Source organism: Bos taurus, chromosome X (assembly GCF_002263795.3).
Source record: "Bos taurus isolate L1 Dominette 01449 registration number 42190680 breed Hereford chromosome X, ARS-UCD2.0, whole genome shotgun sequence".
NCBI classification, from domain to species: domain Eukaryota; kingdom Metazoa; phylum Chordata; class Mammalia; order Artiodactyla; family Bovidae; genus Bos; species Bos taurus.
In genome coordinates this window covers 35,263,260-35,284,889 of record NC_037357.1, presented here as the reverse complement: position 1 = coordinate 35,284,889, position 21,630 = coordinate 35,263,260, and the positions used below count along the sequence as shown (strand labels likewise).

General features: G+C 51.3%; 3 protein-coding genes and 1 pseudogene across 16 annotated transcripts in view; 2 read left to right on the top strand and 2 right to left on the bottom strand.

Annotated features, from left to right (window-relative positions):
* Positions 1-9,475, bottom strand: part of LOC112445007 (uncharacterized) — a 22,225-nt gene extending 12,750 nt beyond the window's left edge. The window contains exons 1-6 of one of the 14 annotated variants that reach the window (XR_009493494.1): positions 9,385-9,475; positions 8,694-8,876; positions 8,077-8,131; positions 6,792-7,983; positions 6,476-6,590; positions 1,081-6,128 (exon numbers count right to left, since the gene is read on the bottom strand). Coding sequence is in view for 1 of the 14 variants with exons in the window: in XM_059883688.1 (XP_059739671.1) it covers positions 6,874-6,950; positions 7,209-7,263; positions 7,894-7,958; positions 8,077-8,131; positions 8,694-8,876 (435 nt within the window). In the remaining 13 variants the exon portion in view is untranslated. The other 13 variants (XR_009493496.1, XR_009493498.1, XR_009493501.1 and 10 more) reach the window with 13 other exon arrangements.
* LOC132344288 (WAS/WASL-interacting protein family member 3) lies at positions 8,870-13,127 on the top strand. Its single transcript, XM_059883687.1, has 2 exons — positions 8,870-9,557; positions 13,037-13,127. Exons 1-2 carry the CDS (start codon positions 9,103-9,105, stop codon positions 13,050-13,052), a joined length of 471 nt encoding a protein of 156 aa, XP_059739670.1. The 5' UTR covers positions 8,870-9,102; the 3' UTR covers positions 13,053-13,127.
* Positions 13,065-21,630, top strand: LOC617648 (protein EOLA1). The gene is given in 3 exon segments (XM_015461480.3): positions 13,065-13,089; positions 13,092-13,316; positions 14,018-21,630. Coding segments are annotated over 3 exon segments (498 nt in total). The 3' UTR covers positions 14,266-21,630.
* On the bottom strand, positions 16,650-18,098 carry LOC785342 (heat shock transcription factor, X-linked member 3-like; annotated as a pseudogene).

Sequence of the window (21,630 nt, the reverse complement as noted above, 5' to 3'; positions counted from 1 at the left end):
TCAGAATAACAGTAAGAACTCCAAATCAAAGGATGTGAAAGGTCAAAGGCAGTCTGTGATCAGACCCTTGCTTTTCAAAATGCTATCCCTGGACCAGACACTTAGGCATCAATTGGGATCTGATCAGAAGCACAGAATCTCAGGTCCACCTCAGAACATGTGAATCATAAGCCACATTTGACAAGATCACTGAGGGATCTGAATGCACACTGAAATCTGAGATCTAGGTCACTGGTTTTCAAACTGTGTTCTGTGGAACACTTTGGGGGGCCTCTATGAGGAGTGGGCCAGGAAGAGATTAGGAAGAAGGGGGACAGACCCTGAGCCCCAGTGGTAGACATCATGATGTCCAAGGTTGTGCCCTGGAAAAGCCCTGTGACATGAGTGGCATTTTGTGCTACCTGGTTTTCAACAGAGGAGAGACACACCCAGAGATAGCAAGTGCCAAGGCTATGCAATAAAAGAAGAACTGACATCCAAACCCAGGTCCCTGGATCCCAAAGCCCAGGCTCTGGATCATGTCATTCGCATCATGAGCACAAACAGGCAGCCCCTCTGTGTGCCCTATGCACTGGCCCAGCCTATGAGCTACATGGACACACATCCACTCACAAAAGGAGCAATCCACCCTCACAGACCTGTGAGATACAAATAATTGGCTTCTGTGCCAATGCCTGAGCTCGTCCTATAAGCTCAAGGCATGGAACTTGCAAATTCGGTTGCTATATCTTTATGGTAATGACACTTAAGAATTCATTTTAATATCCATTGCAATGTATCTGACATCTCCATGCCTTGGGAAAGTTAGAAAGATTAAGAAGGCAGAAATGGTCAGAGGAGGAACAGGAAAAGATACACTTTATAATATATTGACACATTAGGTTTGGCACCTCATTTTTATATTCATACCCTCCAAGCACTGCCTGGAGCTTTCTGCCATGGAAACTCTTATTACTAACGACCTTTAATTAAAACTGGAGCTTAAAAAAAAAAAAAAAGAAAGAAAAGACAATCCAATCAAAAAATGGTCAGAACACCTGAATAGACATTTCTTCAAAGAAGACACAGATGGCCAAAAGGTACATGAAAGATGCTCAACATTCTTAATTATTAGACAAATACAAATCAAAACTCCAATGAAGTATCACCTTACACTGGAAAGAATGGCCACCATCACAAAATCTATGAAGAATAAATTCTGGAGATGATGCAGAGAAAAGGGAACCCTTGTACACTGTTGATGGAAAAGTAAATTGGTACACTCAATATGAAGAACAGTATGGAGGGTCCTAAAACAACTACAAACAACTACCATATCACCCAGCAATCCCACTCCTGAATATATACCTGGAAAAGACAAAAACTCTAGTTTGAAAAGATACATGCATCCCAGTGTTCATTGCAGCACTATTTACAATAGCCAATATATGGAAGCAATGTAAATGTCCCTCAACAGATAAATGGATAAAGAAGATGTGGTATACACACACACACACAAGAATACTACTCAGCTACGAAATATAATGAAGTAATACCATTTGTGGAACATGGGTGGACCGAGAGATTATCATACTAAATGGAGTATGTCAGAAAGAGAAAGACAGATATTCTATGACATCACTTATCGATGGAATCTAAAAAGATGATACAAATGAAATTAGTTGCAAGGCAGTAACAGACTCTTTGGAGAAGGCAATGGCACCCCACTCTAGTACTCTCGCCTGGAAAATACCATGGGTGGAGGAGCCTGGTAGGCTGCAGTCCATGTGGTCGCTAAGAGTCGGACATGACTGAGCGACTTCACTTTCACTTTTCACTTTCATGCATTGGAGAAGGAAATGGCAACCCACTCCAGTGCTCTTGCTTGGAGAATCTCAGGGATGGGGGAGCCTTGTGGGCTGCCATCTATGGGGTTGCACAGAGTCGGACACGACTGAAGCGATTTAGCAGTAGCAGCAGCAGCAGCAACAGACTCATAAAATAAACTTTTGGTTACCAGAGGGAAAAAGAAGGGGAAGGGATAAATTAGGAGTTTGGAATTAATAGATACACACTACTGTGTATAAAATAGTACTACTGTCATGCTGGAGAAGACTCTTGAGAGTCCCGTGGACAGCAAGGAGACCAAGCCAGTCAATTCTACAGAAATCAAGCCTGAATATTCATTGGAAGGACTGATGCTAAAGCTGAAGCTCCAATATTTTGACCACCTGATGTGAAGAGGCAACTTACTGGAAAAGACCCTGATGCTGGGAAAGACTGAAGACAGAAGAGGGTGCTAGAGAATGAGAGGATTGGATGACATCACCAACACAATGGACGTGAGTTTGAGCAAACTCTGGGGGAGAGTGAAAGACAGGGAAACCTGGTGTGCTGCAGTCCATGGGGTCACAAAGTTGGACACGACTGAGCAACTGAACAACAATGTATAAAATGCATAAATAAGGTCCTACTGTATAGAACAGGGAACTATACTCAATATCTGCAATAATCTATAATGGAAAAGAACCCAGAAGTGTTATGTATATCAGAAACAGACACTACATTGTTAATCCACTATGTGAAAGTGAAGTCACTCAGTCGTGTCCAATTCTTTGCGACCCCATGAACTATGCAGTATACAGTTCATGGAATTCTCCAGGCCAGAATACTGGAGTGGGTAGCCCTTCCCTTCTCCAGGGGAAGATCTCCAGGGGATCTTCCCCACCAAGGAAGTGAACTTGGGTCTCCTGCATTGCAGGCAGATTCTTAACTGAGCTATGACGAAAGCCCTAACTATACATCAATTAAAAACAAAAAAAAAAGTAAAGTTGGAAAGTGGGCCAGCAGATAGCACAACGAGCAAGCAGCACATTACTGTCAAGCCCTATTGTCATTTCAGACACAAAGCTGGCCCCTTTCCTAAAGCCTCCTCCAAGTGCCATTTGGGAACACTAGTTGGGTAATACAACAAACCAAGGTCAGCTTCCCATCTCATCTTATCTTCACTGCCTGCACTACTTCTTCAAAGGCAGTAAGCGAGGGGCCCACATGGCTAAACTCCCCCCACCCCCGGTGGTTGAAGCTGCCACAGCTCAGGACATTAGGGAGTTGGTCTGGGCAAACCTGCACCACGTCTTCCTTCTCTGAACAATGCATCAGCAGCAGCCACTCTGCTCAGCCTGGGGGACACTAGGTGCCACAGGGGGTAAATCAACCTTCTGCTGGGGGCCAGGAATATCTGGGCCCAACACCCTCACCTCTGTGTGTGTTCATTTGCTAAGTCGTGTCCGACTCTGTGTCCCCATGGACCGCAGCATGCTAGGCTTCCCTGTCTTTCACCATCTCCCAGAGTTTGCTCAAATTCACATTCATTGAGTTGGTGATGATATCTAACCATCTCATCCTGTATTTGAGCAATAACTCTCAGAACATAAAGACCTAATGTCATCTCTCTCAATCTCTTTCTGGAGTCAGGAACAAGATTTGGAAACCTCCACACAAGCCAGGAGGTCAGCCTGCAGAAGACGGTGCCTGTGTCCAGTTCAGAGAGGACAGGTAGCAGCTGCCAGAGCCACTCATCCTGGAAAGAGCCATGCTGGTCATTGCCTGACTCACCTGTATGTCCCTCTTGTCTACCTGCTGCCTGACCCTGTCTGTGGGAGGCACACAAAGTTTTGTCCAATCACTGACTAACCAAATGACTGAATCAATGGATTCTTCTCAGGGAGAGAAGCGATGGCTTGCCTTTTAAACTACAAGTGAGAGCACTGATTAACTGTACGCAGGGTACAGGCCAGATGCCTTAGAGTTGCCTCTGAGTTGGACCCAGTCCAGCATCCCAGCCCCTTTCCCATGACCTTGATCCAGCTACAGACCTGAGCTCAGTTCCCTCCATGGGTCTGACCCTTCTGGGGGCCCTTCCACCATTTCCCAGCCAAGGAGACCCTCTTCATTACAAGACCCAGTCCAGATGGCCCTCCCAACTAAAAAGCCCTCCCTGGTCCCTTGCTGTGAGTCAGTGGTTGCTTGGGAACACTTCACGCTCCCCAATCTCTGCCTCATTGCAGGTTCTGTTCTTTACAGGTCTGTCTAGAAGATGCACTCTAGCCTCCCCACCCCCAGCCCTGAGTGATGCAGGGGTGAGTGGACACCTGATTTCCTGCACGGTGGAGGAGTTTCTTGAAGAATGGGTATCCTTGGATTTGAATGCACTTTGCCTTGTGAGGTCAGGCACCCAGACCTGCCCTCTCCCATCAGGCTGTGCTAGCAGATGTCCGGGTGGCCAGCGCACTGGAAGCAGTTCTCCTCTCCAACCCAGCAGCTGTCTGATGCAAAAGACACCAAGAGCCCCTCCCACCAAGCTGTATGCAGGGCAGAGTATGCTGCCACCCAAGCAGAGTCACTTGGCGTCCTGTGTGTACACACAGCCACCACTCAGGCACCAATTCCTGGTGTCAATTCTCCCATTTTGTCAACAGCAATCATGAGGCCTCAGGCACTGTGAGGGCCTGACAACTGGGGCCCACTGTGGACACCTCCAATGCCTGTCTGTGCTCTGCACCTCCCAACGGGCTGGCAGGAACTGTCAGATCAGCATCACATGTGAAGGGATGCCCTGCCCGACCCTGCCTGCCCCGTCCCCCTGGTGGCCCTGGAGATGTCTGAGGAGAGGTGGCGACATGGGGCCTTGGTACAGGGTTCACATCCCCTGCCCCACTGGTTATGAGGACCCATCCTAGGGGTAGTCTGTGCGCACTCAGCCCTGAGCTCAAGGCCACAGCTCAGCTCCTAGAACTTTTGCTGGGCTGGCAGGGGGAGCGGAATTCCCTGGCAAGTGAGAAGATCCAGGCGTGTGGAACGTGGGAGGAATAGAGTGAAGTAACTTCTTTGCTTTGCTCTCTACAGGCAGATGACCAGCTCAGGGTGAAGAACAGTGAGAGCCAAGAGGGGTGGCAGGGTCTCCCCAGTAGCTGACAAAGCTTTAGGCAGTGGACAAACATCAGCCCAGGATTCGACAGGAGTGGCTGAACCTCAAAGAGACTGAATGTTCCGCCAAGGCAGGCCTGAACCGCTGGCATTGGAGGTCCTCTTGGGAAAACCTGCATCCCTGACACGAGGGCCAGGGAGACCAGGAGGCAGGGTGCAGAAGACTGGGACATCCCAGATTTCTGAACTTCTGAGGCTGCAGCAGCAGCCCACCTCCTACACTCCATTAAGAGCTGGTGGCCCCCCCCGCCACCCCCAAGGGAACAAACAGGACCAGAGTCCTCCCCCACATGTGCCCTCCGTCCCAGGAAGCACAGGAGCTGGCCACTCCAATCTGCGGCAGGACCCAGAGCACTACCAGCATGAGAACCAAGGAACCATGGGAATAGCTAGCCACCTACTGCCTGGCCACCAAGCAGAGCGAAGTCACTGTGCAACACAGGCCAGGCTCAACGGGCCTCGTGGTGGAGGAGACGGATGACACCCTCCACCCCCCCGTCACCACTACCCAGGGGCTGCAGCAGAGGTCACGCAGTCACTCTGAGCAGCCAGGACCCAGGGACCATGACAAGGTCTGCCACCACCCAGGAGGCCGGACCCACAGAGCAGGGCAGGTGGTTAGTAAAATATGGCCTCCCGGAGGTTCAAGAGGTGGGCAACTGACCAAGGTACAGTCCAAAACTACACTGAGGCCAAGGGCAGCTGCCCCAGTAAACAGGTCAAGATCCCTCGTCCAGGTTCAGGCCCTGAGCCAGTTCTCAGGTCGCACTGAGGAACAGGGACAGGGTAGGCCCCTGGTGTATGGATGCTGCTGCACCACAGCAAACAGACACAGGGATGACCCCAGCCCCTTCCAAAGGGACGTCGGGCTCTGTGTCGGTGACCCCACGTGGGGTGGTGGAACCACCAGAGGGGTGGAGGTTGCTAGACAGGGTCAACTTGACACTGAAGTGACAGACACGGTTAACTCTGACTCTGCGACCACTTTGGAAGGACCCATTGTGCTGGGGTTTCTGGGCACAGGGGCTCAAGCGGTAAGGGACACAGGGCCAGTCCCAAGGATTTGTCAGTCAGTCTTGAGCTGGGAGAGCCTGGAATGCAGTATCCCCAGAGCCAGGTGCAGGGCTTAGTGAGACGTCTGTCGAGCACTCCTTCAGAACCTGGGGGAACATGTGATGTGAGGAAAAGATGGTAAGGCTGAACAGAACTCCATTGACTGAACTCCATTAAGTAAAATAGAAACGCACAGAAAATGGGCAGGGGGGTGGGGTGGGTGGGATACATGCCCCACTCATGAACTGGAAAACCTTCTCACTTCTGGTGGCACCTCACGGGTGTTCTCTGCTCCTAACTCCTCACACCCTCTCTGTGCTTGGCCAAGTTGCCACGGTGGGCACATAAGTACTCAAAGGGTAGCCAGACGGGGCTCCCACCCAGAGCTCAAGAGTCCACTCATGGAAGTCCTCTCACCATGGGTATGGGATGGCAATGCACACTCCAGTCTTACCTTCCTACTCCTTGATCTCACAAACTAAACAGGTGGATCCATTCAGTGCGCTGCAGCCTGCTGTCTGGAAGCCTCTTCCAGTGCTGGGCAGTCCAGCATTTGGGTTTTGGCCAACCTGCCCAGACAGAGGACAGTGAAGAGCACATAGACCCCAGAACTCAGGAATGATGGACACGCATAAACCAGCATCTCCCACCCATGTGTCAAACGTGATATAAAGGCCTGTGATGTGAATGTGAGTGGGGCAGTGCCAGAGGCTCACAGAAGGTCCCCCTGGGCAGTGCCCCAGCCCTTTGGCATACAGCACCCTGAGTACCGGCAGCAGAGTGGCCACCCGTGTCCACAGGTCCCATGTGTGCCGTGTCCTCTCAAAGAACTGCAGCAGAACTGAGATGAAATCAGAAACACATCCAGTTCTCAGGCTGGCCCCTCCATTTGGGTGGTATAGAGAGGGGTGCGGACAACAGGACCTGCCCTGGGAACAGAGAGGAAATAGGTCTGGCTGACCTCCCAGAGCTACATGGCTGCCCCTGGGCTTGTCCCACGTGCAGGAGTCCAAGGCCCAGGACTAAAGCCAGGCAGGGACCAAGGGACTGACACGAATGTGAAGGAGCCCTCTCTCACGGGCAGAGTGCTGGATGCCAGGGCAGCATCACCTTGGGGACTGCTCGGCCCAGGTATGAGGGGGTGGATGGTGGCCCCCAGCAGGAGGGCCTGACAGACAAGCACTGACCTGTGGGGCACTTACGGCTCCAAGAGACCAGGTGAATACTGAGTTCATTGCTAGCCTGAAAACAGAAGCGAACGAATCTACAATACAAACACCAGGGCGGGATGAGTGCCCAGACCCCGAAAAAAGTGCCCACAACCTGGCACAGAAAGGACACATGGCTCAGCAGAGAGATGAGCAACATGCATTTCAGAGAAGAAAACACATCGGCCAAGGAGGACATGAGGAAAACCGAGAATCTAGGTCGAGCCTGTCCCAGGTCAGGGTCAGTGTTGCCTGTAAACGCACAGCAGGAGGAAAGTGGAACCCTCACCAAGCCTCAGAGACCCAGGTGGGGTGGGAGGCAGCACTCCCCGTGGCTCAGTCCTCACATGTGGGCATGTGAGGAGAGCTGGGGCCAGCAGCAGGGAAGGGACAGGTGTGGAGAAACGCCATGGAGCAGGGCCTCACAGCTGCCCCCATCAGCAGCCACACTTCATAGGTGTCCAGTTCACTGGGCAAGGTCTAGTTCAAAACCAGGATTCGGGAGGATCAGCAGGATCCCACCCACCATTCACAGGACCCTCCCTAACAATCTGAAACCACTACCAGGAGGTTCTGGGGTTTCTGGAGGCAGCTGGTAACCACTTTCAGGGCGAGGAGCAGGGCACCAGCATGAGGGAGGTGGATGTGGTGATCACTCAGGTACCTGCAGTGCTGAGGCCTCAAATCCAGGAGGCAGCCTCTGCCCCTCAACTCGTGGCTGGCAGGCTTCTGTGAGGAGAGAGCAGGCTGCACACTGGAAGAGAAAGCACTGCTCCAACTCAACATTCCCATGGCAGCAGTTGTGTGGGTGCCCGGCTAATGGGAACCAGGTAGACACCAACCATACCTTCCTGGGACTTGGCGACGCTCAGGGGTCCAGACTCGTGCCCAGCAGCCACAGCCTGGGAAGAAGAGGGGGGCAAAGGTGGGCAGCAGGAAGATGTAGGGCGCCCAAAAACTCCCAGATGAGAGCGGCTGACACTCGGGCAGACAGAGAAAGGAATGTTACAGTCATGCCTGGAAGGACAATTGGTTGTCAGGACAAGAGGAGCCAGTAGTCAGTCAAGGGGCAGAACTGCATGAGAAAGTGTGGGGTCCCGGATGAGCTCTGCACAGAGTGTAGGACCAGCACAGCCACCCAGAGTGCTGGGTGAGGAGGAAGGAGACCTCAGACCACCGGAAGTCCCCCAGGGCACCATGGACGGGTTGAAGCTTAAACAGGAGAGGGCTCAGCTGCACTTTCAACCCGGGACTGACAAGGATAGATGTGTGTGCTCTGTGACACAGAACCGATAGTGTGTGCAACTCCAGCTGGAAGAGGAGAGACAGCAGGGGTCCAGGAGAGTGCGGGGGCGGGGGTGAGGGGTGGGGGTTAGGCTGACAGAACTGGCCCCAGGCCGTGAAGCCTGAACTCAGCTAGTAGCAGTGGGGACAGGAAGAGGATCCTTTACTCTGATCAGGCACCTGGGAGGCTGGGGCACAGCAGGGAGAGCGGCGGTCAGGAGCAGAGTCAGGGGGCTGCCCTGGGTGGGCTGAGCCCTCAGACAAGAGGAAGAGGACAGGAAACTGTTTTGAAAGCGAAGCTTCTTTTCTATGGGACATCTCAGGTCCCAGGGGCAGCAGGAAACTGAGGATTTTCCTTCGCATCTGCAAAAAGACAGACTGTTGCTCAGCACTGGGCCAGCAGCCCCAGGGTCACTTGGAGGGGAGCCAGCCTGGGCTTTCAACCCAGAGTTGGGGAATTCCGCCCATAGGCTGCGCCTCTTCCCGCTTCCCTGGCCCCTGGGGTCCACCCTGAAGCTCGGATGCAGTCGCTGAGGACACTGGGTCGCGGTCACTTTGACTCTCGCCGAATCTCGCGGACTGGACGCTTATGGTACGGACTCAAAAGGGCACAGTCTGGGCTCCGCCATGGAGCTGGACAAGCCCAACCTCCGTGGGCTCCCCAGGCCCACAGCTCCATTACTGTACGCCCTGCTCCGCTCTCCCGGTGGCTCCACCCCGCTCCGCTCCGCCTCGCCCCGCCCCGCCTCGTTCTCCAGAAGCGCCTCCTTCTCCAGAAGCGCCTCCTCACCCAGGTGAGGAGGAGCTTCAGCCCCAGACTCCTCTCCCTGCTCCTCCCATCTCCCCTCCTCTTTTCCGCCCGACCGCTCACTTCCTGGTCCTCCCTCGGGTCCCGCTCCAGGCCGCAAGTCTCGAGGCTCCTCTCGGCCTGACCTTCCAGGCACCTCAGAGCGTGGCGGCTCCTATTCCGTCTCCTAGCAGACAAGGCCAGCGAGGGAAAGCGCCTTTGTTCGTACGTGCGTGTCTACGTAACTGCGTGCTTACGTGAGTACGGAAGCCATACACACCGGAAATCAGGGGCTTCAGTGTTTGTTGGCGCGACGGGACTAAGGCCAACTGGCGCCGTCCCCTGACAGCGGTCCTGGTGGCGGACTACTGTCCTGCCTGGTGGCCGCTGCCCGGCCATCCCAAAAAAGCGCCCGCGACTCGCTCTACTTGCAGGAAGGTGGGACCTGCCTCGTGTGCAGACGGTACCTCCGGGCGGGGGTTTCCAGACTCTGGGACCAGGAGCCCCTGCCAGGGGGCCGAACCGGACCTTCTGGTCCCCTCCACGGCCACAGTCCCCGCCTGCTTTCCTTCCACGTACGTGTCCTGGCGATGCCCCGGGACTCATGCGAAGATGCCAGCAGACCTGCCCTCCAGCCTCCTGCTCCTCCTCCCGGACTGTGACCTCACACGAGCCCCCCCACCCCGCCCCCTGTGAGCTCCCCACACCGGGCCCTGACCTGAATAGCTCAGCTGCTTGTACGCGTTCCCCTCCTGGTGGGGCCCAACCAGGAGTCCATGTAGGGCGGCCGACTGACTGTGCCGGCCTCCGGATCCTTCCAGAGTGGCAGTGTTAGGGGAGGAATCATTTTCTCTTCGTAGTTGCCCCAGTCTCCTGAGCTGTAAATCACCGTCACTGCTGGGGGATGGATTTCTGTGCTGACCCTTGAGGCACTGTGGGGTCCCTGTCCCAGTCACATGACAGGCCAGCTGCTGTGATGAGCAGAACGTACCCTGAGGGAACCTGCATGTGTGTTTCTCATCAGTTGGGCCTTCCTGGATCCCTGTGGTCTGAGGCCCCTGCCAAGGAGAAGAACATAGTGGCTTGTTGTCCAACATTGCTGTCTTCTCACTGGTGATTTTTTCCCTGTTCCTCTGGTCCTTGCGCAGGTGAAGACACACAGACAAGCAGGCGGAAGAGTGTTTTCACCTCTGGCCACCAAGCGGGCACCCTTTGCGTCGAGTGGTGGGAAAGCTTGAGCCCCTTCTTGCTCAGGGATTCCACCCACACAGATGAGATTCAGAGGTGCCCAGGAGGAAGGGGGTGGGTTGGCTGAGACACTGAGTGGCGGAAACTGGGCAAGCCTGGGATCCAATCACATACCCCAGTACAAGACATAGCAATGGCCATGCCCCAGGGGCCAGCCAGGCTCCCTGGTAACCAAGCCAGACCCAGTGAAGAGGGTGACCCTCTGTCACCCAGCACGTCAACAGAAGTTCAGCGGGATGATGATGCTCAGCGCTAGCCAATGGGTGAGGACATGGCACCCTTGCCTGTGGTTGGTGAAGTGGACACAGGGGAGCCTTTGTGAAAGACCATTTGCTAGTGTGTGTCAGCACTTCAGGTGTGTGCCCTGTTCCCTGGGCCACCTCCTGCATGACTCTTCAGTCAGTGTGTGGTCATGTTGAGTGGCTGTATTGGCAGAATGAGTTTTCCCTACCCTTCCGTCAGGAGGGAAGCATCAGTAACTTGTGGGACCCCCAACACTGGGAGGTGTAAACAGACACCATATAAGGGTGAAAACAAACGCATGAAAATAGATGTGCAGACGTGGAGGAGTGTGCCCAAGGTGCTGGGAGTGGAGAAGCCATCCCCCTTGCCTCTGCGGAGAGATTCCAGACAACTGACCCTCTGGCTTAATTTGCTGGCAGTTATGTTAGGGTCACACAGGCCGGCTGGCTCAAATACGAACCGTGTTGGTTCAGGAGGCCAGCAGCCGAGGTCGAGGTGTCAGCGGAGGTTGGCTCTTGTGAGGGCTGTAGAGAGAGTCTGTCCCATCCACCCCCTCACTTCTGGGCATTGCTGGCCATGGTGGGTGTGTCTGGCCTTGAAGATCTCCGCCTTCCTCTTCACCCCAGTTCTCCTGTGTGCCTGTCTGCCTCTAAATGTGCCCTTTGTATGGGGACAGCCATCCTGTTAGAGGAGGGTCCATCCTAATGAGCTCACTTGACCTCCATCAGCTCTGTGAAGACCTTTCCTTTGTCTGTAAGGTCCTGCCAAGGTACTTGGGATTGGGACTCCAGCACCTGAATTTGAGGGGACACAATGTGACACCTCACACCCTACAAAGTCTCTGAGGTAGGAACTGACTGGAGTGTTCCAAGGATGGAAGGATGGCCTTCATGGCTACCGGGGGTGAATCCAGGGGCAAGGAGAGCAGGCCATCAGGCTACGAACCAGATCACATGGTTCCTCATGGGCCTGGGAGAACTGTGGCTCTCCTATGCTAGGGGAAGGAAAGGCCCAGAATGCCCTGGGCTGGGTGCCTCTAGGACCTTGTCCCCATCCTCATACTACTACTACTACCACTACTACTAAGTCGCTTCAGTCGTGTCCGACTCTGTGCGACCCCACAGATGGCAGCCCACCAGGCTCCACCGTCCCTGGGATTCTCCAGGCAAGAACACTGGAGTGGGTTGCCATTGCCTTCTCCAATGCATGAAAGTGAAAAGTGAAAGGGAAGTTGCTCATAGCCATGTGGAAACGGAAGCTCCCTCGGAGGTGCTGAGACTACTGAGGTTCAGGCCCATGGCTCTGATCCTCCACCTCCACTCCCCTACAGTGAACAGGGACCCCCCCGCCAGGTACAAGGAAAGAAGTGAGGTTGGAGGTACGTGTAGTCAGGTCCCCTGCAGTCATGGGCTGTGACTCTGTGCCTCGGCTCCTCCTCAGGTGTCGAACAAGGTGACAGTAACATAGCAGGTAATTTGGGGTTTGAATTCTGTGATCCCTGCATGATGCCATCCCAGGCCCTGGCAAGGACAGGAAGCATGCCATTCCCAGTAGTTTCTGCTCTCCGTTCTTTCTCTAGGCTCTGGGCAAGGGCTCGGGCATCTGATGACAGTGGAGGCAGTGATGTGGGAAGGACTGGGAGGAATGTGGCTGCCAAAGGTGTGGGGAAGATACCTGGCAGGGCTGTCTGAGCTCCAGGGCACCCTAGGGCCGAGGCCAGATTGGCTAGCATGGATCTGCCCTCAGCAGCCCTGGGCTAAGATGGAGATCTCCAGAGCATGGGCAGGGATGGGGCCGGGAGCTAAGGGGTGGGGTGGTGGCTGGGGGTAGGGGAAGCTAAGCCCAAGACAGTGCCTGTCCGTGCTTTGAGAAGATTAGAGCCCAGCCACTGGGCTGTGAAACCAGGGGGCTTGCCCTCCCTCCTCGGTGCTCCCAGGGTTTCCAGTCCCTCTGTCTTGGAACTTACCACGTGCCTTTCACCATGTACCTCTCTTCCACTGCCCTGCCCTCCTTCCTGACCGCCCCACAAACTCCATGTGATAGACGGGTCCTCTGGGTCACCACCCCCCTATCTGTGGACCATGTGGAGATGGATGGAAAGAGCCAGCCCTCTCTAACCCCCCAGATTCTGTGTCAGCAGGTTTGGAGGATGCTCGGGCTCATGGGGCTGAGGTCCAGCCCAGGGCTGTGAGCTTGCAGGCCACTGAATCACGCTCCTGACCTTTGTGGTTTTGTGTTTCTGCAGCCACATGAGGCCCTAGGAGCCCTGGGAGATGAAGTTCGGCTGTCTGTCCTTCAGAAGCCTTATGCAGGTTTCATCTTAAACGGTGTCAAGACCCTGGAGACGCGGTGGCGGCCCGTGCTACGCGGCCACCAGCACTGTACCCTGGCAGTCCACATCGCTCGCCGGGACTGGGAAGATGCAGCTTGGCGGGAGCTGCTGGAGCAGAGGCTGGGAATGAGCCCCGCCCAGATCCAGGCCTTGCTGCGGGATGGGGACAAGTTCGGCCGCGGAGTGATTGCGGGCAAGTGACACCCTGCCCCACGCTGTCTGCATGGCCCCAATGCTGCCCTACATTGTTTTCTGTTGAACCAGCTGGTAAGCGGGGAGGGGGGAGCTGAGGTTTCTTCAGAGGAGCAGCAAGGGTCCCTTGGCTGGGAGACGATGGCCCAAGGTCCCTGACCACCAGTCTGGGCCTCAATGCCCATTTGTGCTCTGAGGCAAAGGCGGGTCCAGGTCTGTGTGTGGCACTTGTCTGTGTGTGTGTGTGTCCCCATGTGTGTGTCCCCAGCAGAGACCATGAGAGGCAGGAAAGCACCCAGCCTGGGTTCCCCACTGCCACTGCCTGCAGCCAGGCCTGAGCAAGTCCCCTGACTCCCCAGGGGTGAGGCCCCACAGCAATAACTCTGGTGGTGAATCGCTTCGGGACCTGATATCCACAGGTTCCTTGTCAGGGTCCTCCTGCTCTGTCCCTGTGGCCTGCAGTGGGCAGACTGAGAGCTGCCTGTGGCCTGGTGGGTTTGTGGAGCACCAGACCTCTCCCTTTCATTTCGCTCCTTCCCTCGCTTGCCCTTGCCCCAAATTCCCTTTGCCAAGGTGAGCCCATCTGAAATGCTCAGCCAGAGGATTCAGTTCACTGGTTCCCTGCCGTGATACGTTTTAGTCTCTAGCAGGCGAGACTTTGAATGACCTTGTTCTCATTCTGTGTCCTGTCTTTGCACACAGGTCTCGTGGACATTGGGGACACTTTGCTGTGCCCAGAAAACCTAGATCCCGAAGAGGTGGAGGAGCTGGAGAATCAAGCCCTGTTGCCTGACCTGCGACAGAAGTACCTGACTGTGCTCACCAACCCCCGCTGGCTGCTGCAGCCCATCCCTGGAAGAGGTGGGAAGGACATCTTCCTGGTGGACATCCCCCAGCACCTGATCCCCTTTGGGCAGGAAGCCTGTCCAATCTGGGCTTTCAAAAGGTGACCAAGAGACCAGCACATGGTGACACTGTCCCGTCACCATTGCACCCTGGACATGCCTGTCTGGTTCAGTCTGAATTGGCCCCACCCTGGGGTGTTCTGCCAACTTGATGTGGGTCAGGGTGCCAGGACACCCCTCATGCGGTGTTGCTCTGGACTCAGCAAGAGTCTGCAGGAATTTGACCTTTACGATAAGATGGCATTGCCACTCGTTTTGGCCCTGCTGTGTCTGGGTGGTTGAGAGAAACGTGTTGTTGGGAAAATGCTTAGTGTTTTTCCTCTCTGTTCTGGTCCAAACTCCCCGATGTTGGAACAGTGACCAGGGGCTGATGGGGGAAGGCTGGGGACTGGGCTGTGCGTCGGCAGGTAGAGAGGCATCCAGCACGCGGAGAGGCCCACAGGCCCAGAAACAGGCCCCCAGATCGGGAGCTAGAGATGCTCAGCTGCTGATCAGAAACTTGTGGAATCGTTGGGGGACCCTTGAGGAGCCCCTTCTGCTTCAGGATGCAAGAATCAGGGAAAGTGACACCCCCAAGGTCAGGAGCCCGGCTGGGCCATCTGCTGAGTGGCAGGCAAGGCCAAGGGACCAGCCTGTCCTGAGCTCGGCTTGGGGGTCAGACCCTTGGCCGAGCGTGTGAAATGATGCTGCTTCAGTTGAAAAGGAACCATGGGGACCGGACTGAAGCCTGCCTGGGGTGTGGGCTTCCAACCTCATCTGGCTCACCCTGTGCCATGTGTGAATAGCATGGACAGACAGAAAGAACACAGACTCGAAGTTGTCATTCAATTTTTATTTACTGCCATGGAGTTTTGCTCTACTTTATTACAGCCAGAAATCTATTTGATTACAAGAGAGTACTTTTGAGTGTCCCTAAGAAAGGCAATGCCCAAGAATGCTCAAAAGTGAAAGTGGTCACTCAGCCGTGTCCGACTCTTTGCGACCCCATGGGCTGTAGCCTACCAGGCTTCTCTGTCCATGGGATTTTCCAGGCAATAGTCCTGGAGTGGATTGCCATTTCCTTCTCCAGGGGATCTTCCCAACCCAGGGATTGAACTCCGGTCTCCCTTGTTGTAGACAGACGCTTTACCATCTGAGCAAACTACTGCACAATTGCACTCATCTCACATGCTAGTAAAGTAATGCTCAAAATTCTCCAAGCCAGGCTTCAGCAATATGTGAACCATGAACTTCCAGATGTTCAAGCTGGTTTTAGAAAAGGCAGAGGAACCAGAGATCAAATTGCCAGCATCTGCTGGATCATCGAAAAAGCAAGAGAGCTCCAGAAAAATATCTATTTCTGCTTTATTGACTATGCCAAAGCCTTTGACTGTGTGGATCACAATAAACTGTGGAAAATTCTGAAAGAGATGGGAATACCAGACCACCTGACTGCCTCTTGAGAAATCTATATGCAGGTCAGGAAGCAACAGTTAGAACTGGACATGGAACAACAGACTGGTCCCAAATAGGAAAAGGAGTACATCAAGGCTGTATATTGTCACCCTGCTTATTTAACTTATATGCAGAGCACATCATGAGAAATGCTTGGCTGGAAGAAGCACAAGCTGGAATCAAGATTGCTGGGAGAAATATCAATAACCTCAGATATGCAGATGACACCACCCTTATGGCAGAAAGTGAAGAGGAACTAAAAAGCCTCTTGATGAAAGTGAAAGAGGAGAGTGAAAAAGTTGGCTTAAAGCTCAACATTCAGAAAACTAAGATCATGGCATCTAGTCCCATCACTTCATGGGAAATAGATGGGGAAACAGTGTCAGACTTTATATTTTGGGGCTCCAAAATCACTGCAGATGGTGATTGCAGCCATGAAATTAAAAGACACTTACTGCTTAGAAGGAAAATTATGACCAACCTAGATAGCATATTAAAAAGCAGAGATACTACTTTGCCAACAAAGGTCCGTCTAGTCAAGGCTATGGTTTTTCCAGTGGTCATATATGGATGTGAGAGACTGTAAAGAAAGCTGAGCGCCGAAGAATTGATGCTTTTGAACTGTGGTATTGGAGAAGACTCTTGAGAGTCCCTTGGACTGCAAGGAGATCCAACCAGTCCATCCTAAAGGAGACCAGTCCTGGGTGTTCATTGGAAGGACTGATGCTGAGGTTGAAACTCCAATACTTTGGCCACCTCATGTGAAGAGTTGACTCACTGGAAAAGACCCTGATGCTCGGAGGGATTGGGGGCAGGAGGAGAAGGGGATGACAGAAGATGAGATGGCTGGATGGCATCACCGACTCGATGCACATGAGTTTGGGTGAACTCCGGGAGTTGGTGATGGACAGGGAGGCATGACGTGCTGTGACTCATGGCATCACAAAGAGTTGGACACGACTGAGCAACTGAACTGAACTAAGGGACCTAGCAGTTCAGGGATTGGGCTTGTCCTTGAAGTGCACACAGAGGACACACTTGTAATCTGAGGACTCTCCCTGCTCCTCCTCCGCCTCAGGGGCTTCATTTGGGACCATGACTGAAAGGGCCACCATTGGGATGTAGTAGCAGATCTTGTGCAAAGCCATCACCAAATCATAATCTGGGTACTCTGGGGGGCTCTCGGGCAGTTCCCCTGTTCAATCACTTCCAGAAGTAGCTGGGGACACAGACGTGGCATTGCTGGATGTGCCCTCTCCACTGGGACCACCCTGCTCGCTGTGGAGATGGTTTCTCCCAGCCCACCTGGCTACACTGCCCATAGACCAAAGGCCAGAGAACACAAATGAGCACCAGCTGGGCATTCTGCGAGCAGGTGGCATTCCCTTCTGGACTTTCTTGCCCGCCTCTTGGGTGCACTGGTTGTGGTGGAGTCGAGGAGACTGTCTGGTTGCCACCGCTAGCTTCTTTGTCTTTGTGGTCGCTGTTGCACTGGCAGTAGGCTGAGCAGTTGTTCTGGGGTCACCTTTCCTCCAGATGTTCTGCAGGAGGAGAGGCTTGTCTCTCTGAAAATTGCATTTGGGATAGATCTGAAAGAAATGAATCACTTTAACCATCAGGTGGGAGAAGAGCCCTTCCTTGCTGCCCTCCTCCCCACCACTATCCCAGCCTTGCCTAACTGTGGAGACGTTTCTTCATTCCTGGCAGGTTGTGAGGCCCTAGCATGTCACTCCCTAGAGCTCCCCCCAGGCCATCTTCACTTGAGGTATTACTGGCCCTCCCTGACATCAAGTGGCCCCTCAAGGTTTGGGATCACCCCTGTCTAAGAGGGGTGGTGGAACACAACACATCCTGCTTTCTCCTCTTTCCTTAACCATCCTCTCACGAGAAAAATTTTTCCTGGAAAATGAAACCCATCCAGCACTCAGCTCGTCTAGCCTAGTCTTCTCGGAAGGGCTCTACGTTACCATCATCATCTTCTTCCCTGCAGAGCAGCCCAAAGGGTGGATTTTCCTGAACTCATACAGGTTCAGTTCACTGATGAAACTCTTGATGCTGTCTGTCTCGAAGATCTGGTCCATGCCTCTGCGCTGGAGGATCTCCATCCGGAAGAGATCTTCTTCGATGACCACCATGTTTTCCTCATCGTTCCAGCACGCAGAAGTGAAGGCCGCATCCTCCACGATCCTCCAGAGCTTTCTGGGAAAGGACAGCCCAAGGATGTCTTCCTCCTTGGCCATTTTTGGGTTCAGGCCCTGTGGGGGCAGATTGTCTTGGAGGCGTCGATCTTGGCTCTCAGGTTGCTCACCCTGCTTCTCCAAAACCTCCCCTCAATCTACGTTTCAATCTGGGGAGGAATCACGGGAGTCCCCTGCTGCAGGTTCCCCATCAGTTGATAGGGCCAGCTGGGCTGCCTGTGCCTCATGGGAACTCTGACTAGCCATGGAGCCAGTCTAGCTCAGGAGGATTCTGTACCCAAGCAGTGAATGCTCAGGGCAGAAGAGCCTCAGACCAGGGTCAGGGTGCCCAATAAATACTGTCTGGAGATTCTAGAATCTGGATTGTGGGACAGGCAGCCAATTAAGGGATCTGCTTCCTTAAACGATAACAGTATTTATTTTTGAGGATGAAAGTGAGGTTCAGGAAGGGGGTCAAATATGGACTTTTGCTTTTTACTCAATTGTATCATTTAATATTATAAATATTAGATAAATGTTTGTCCAAGTAAATAAAAGGATAAATATATGTGACTTACCATTCAAGAGGGCAAACAAGACACAATACCTGTAGAATGATCCTATTTAAATTAACCATATTGTATATGCATATATTTATATGTATGAGTGTTAAAGGAATAGGCAGAGTTCTGAAAGGATGTTCACTGAGAGGTTGAAGTGTTCTTCTTTGTGAAGGGAAGGGGACAGAGGTGAGAGTGTGACACTATTTCTTCTCTATTCTTTCCATTGTTTGAACTGTTGAAAATACAGTTAGGGAGCATGGTAGCTGTTTTTATGTGTCAACTTGGCTAGGCTATACTGCCCAGTTGCTTGGTTTAACATGTCTCTAGATGTTGCTGTGAAGTTATTTTTACATGTGATCAACATTTAAATCAGTGGACTATAAATAGATTATTCTCCATAATCTAAGTTGGCTGCATCCATACAGTTGAAGGCTTTAAGAGAAAAAGACAGGTCCCTCAAAGAGGAAGAAATTCTGTCTCCAAACTGCCTTTGGATTCAAGTTGTAAAACTAACTCTTCCCTGTATCTTCAGCCTACCTGCTTGCACTGAACAATTCAGAGATACAGATATAGATATAGATACAGATACGGATATAGATATGTGTGTCTGTGTGTTTCAAACACATTCATTGGAGCTGAAAAGGCCTGACTGGGAATTCCAGCTTCCTCACTTCTGTGTTCTCAACCAATTAAACTTTATAGATTTCTATTTACTTATTAGTATATACAAGGGAAATAATGGAAATAATTATTTGCATTACTCTGAAAAGTGACATAGTGTTTGCCTGGTTCATTGAGCATTATCACAACTCAGCAAATGCCATTTATTGTGATTAAAAATGTTTCTTCAGTTTTCAGGGTAGTTTTTGGCAGACAAATGCTCCTACAGAGAACAACAGGAAAACCCCATTAAAACATCGTGTATTCCCACCACAAAAAAAAAAAAAAAAAAAAAGATAATTATGTGATGTGACAGATGTGTTAGCTAACCTTAAGGCAGTAACACATTGCAACATATAAATGTGTAAAGTCAATACATTGTATACCTCAAATTTACATGATGTTATATGTCAATTATATCTGAATTTAAAGGAATTTTTAAAAAAGAATAATATAGGATAATGGCATGAAGGGGGACTAGGACTAATTATAAATGAGGAGGGTACCTAAAGCTCATATGCATGGTGGATTTGTTACCAAGTCCAAGCTCATGGGGCTTCAGGTGGTGCTAGTGGAAAAGAACCTGCCTGCCCATGCAGGAGATGTAAGAGACGTGGGTTCAATCACTGCGTCGAGAAGATCCCCTGGAAAAGGGCATGGAAACCCACTCCAGTATTCTTGCCTGGAGAATCCCATGGACAGAGAAGTCTGGCGGGCTACAGGCCATAGCATTGTAAACAGTAGCATGTGACTGAAGCTACTTAGCATGCACACACGCACAACAAGGTCATACTGCTAAGTACATGACAGGCCAAATAAATAGACAAAGTGTTAGAGCAAGGAATAGTGACTTTATTCAGAAAGTCAGCAGATCAAGAAAATGGTTCATTCGTATCCAAAAGAACAATTTTACCCGAGTTAGAATTCAGGCTTCTTTTATAGTAAAAGGGGAGAGTGTGGCTGGTTGTTGCAGACTTCTTGCTGCCAGGAAGACCCTGGAGGAAATGTGATAATCCCTTGTTCTTGCAGGTGTCCAGGTAGGTCAGGTCATGAAATTCCTGTAAACCTTCAATAAGACAAATGCTATTTTCTGTTCTGCAACTTTTTATCTCTGTATGAATGAAAAGTGTTATGGCTTTAAAGGTTAAGCCTGGGAGTCAGAGACTTGAGAAAAAGTCTATTATGTATTTTAGGTGATAGGCAATGTTCTTTTACTGATTGAAGAGATGAAGGTGCAGAGCCAGCATGACTAAGCACAGGCGACAGAGCACAAAGATTAGAGCTAAAGGAACAGATCCAATACGGAATCAGGCTTGTTCTTCTCTGATACAGATTTATGGGATTTTCTACTGTTCCTTGGACTGTTAATGTACATGATACATTTTTTTCCTTTGTATATATGCAATATTTTACAACAATAACATTAATAAATAGCAAACAATTATTTAAAGTATGACAGAAAATAGTTTAAAGCCATTGGAGAACTAATGAAGTGATCAGGACTTAAGGAGCCAACATGCTGGAGAAAGGAGAACCATGGAAAGATAAACTGACATTTTGCAACTTCTTTTCCTCTGGAGACATTTCCCAATTCTAGGGCACAGTGAAGGAGGCTGAGAATCCAGGCTTCATCCAGGTAGATGGCTATATCTGAGGACCAAAAAAAAAAAAAAAACCAGTGTAGCTTTCAGTGGTCTCACAGGCCCAGAGAGACAAAATTAGAGACTTAAGGAGCCAAGGTTGCAATGAGAAAGAAGAGATGGAGGACTGAGTCTGTCACATTGTAGTCAGAAGCTAATGAGCTAAGCAGAAAGCCTTTCTAAGACAGATAATAGTATTTGTTTCATGGTAAGAAAAAGAAATAAAAGGTATTCATTATTAGAAAAGAAGTCAAACTGCTATTACCTGAAGACAACAGTTTCTATATATAAAAATCTCATGAAGTGAAAGTCATACAGTCGTGTACAAATCCCCATGGACTGAGTCCATGGAATTCTCCAGGCCAGAATACTGGAGTGGGTAGCCTTTCCCTTTTCCAGGGGATCTTCCTGACCCAGGAATCAAACCTTGGTCTCCTGCATTGCATGTGGATTCTTTACCAACTGAGCTACCAGGGAAGCCCCCAAATCCCATAGAATCTACCAAGAAAAACCTAGAAGTAATAAATGACTTTAGCAAGGTTGCAGGGTTCATGTGTTAGTCGCTTAGTCATGTCCGATGCTGTGACCCCATGGACTGTAGCCTCCCAGGCTCCTCTGTCCATGGGTTTTTCCAGGCAAGAATACTGGAGTGGATTTCCATTTCCTTCTCCAGGAGGTCTTCCTGACCCAGGGATTGAACCCGGGTCTCCTGCATTTCAGGTAGATTCTTTACCATCTGAGCTATAGAGAAGTCCGGGACTTCTAAGGGATATGAGAAAGCTTTGGGAGGATGGAGATATTTATTATATTGATTGTCATGATGGTTACATGGGTGTATACAGATATCAACATTTATCAAACTGTACACTTTAAGAATGTGCATTTCAATTATACCTGAGTAAGTTCTTTTAAATAAAAAGATTAAGTCAAGAAGGA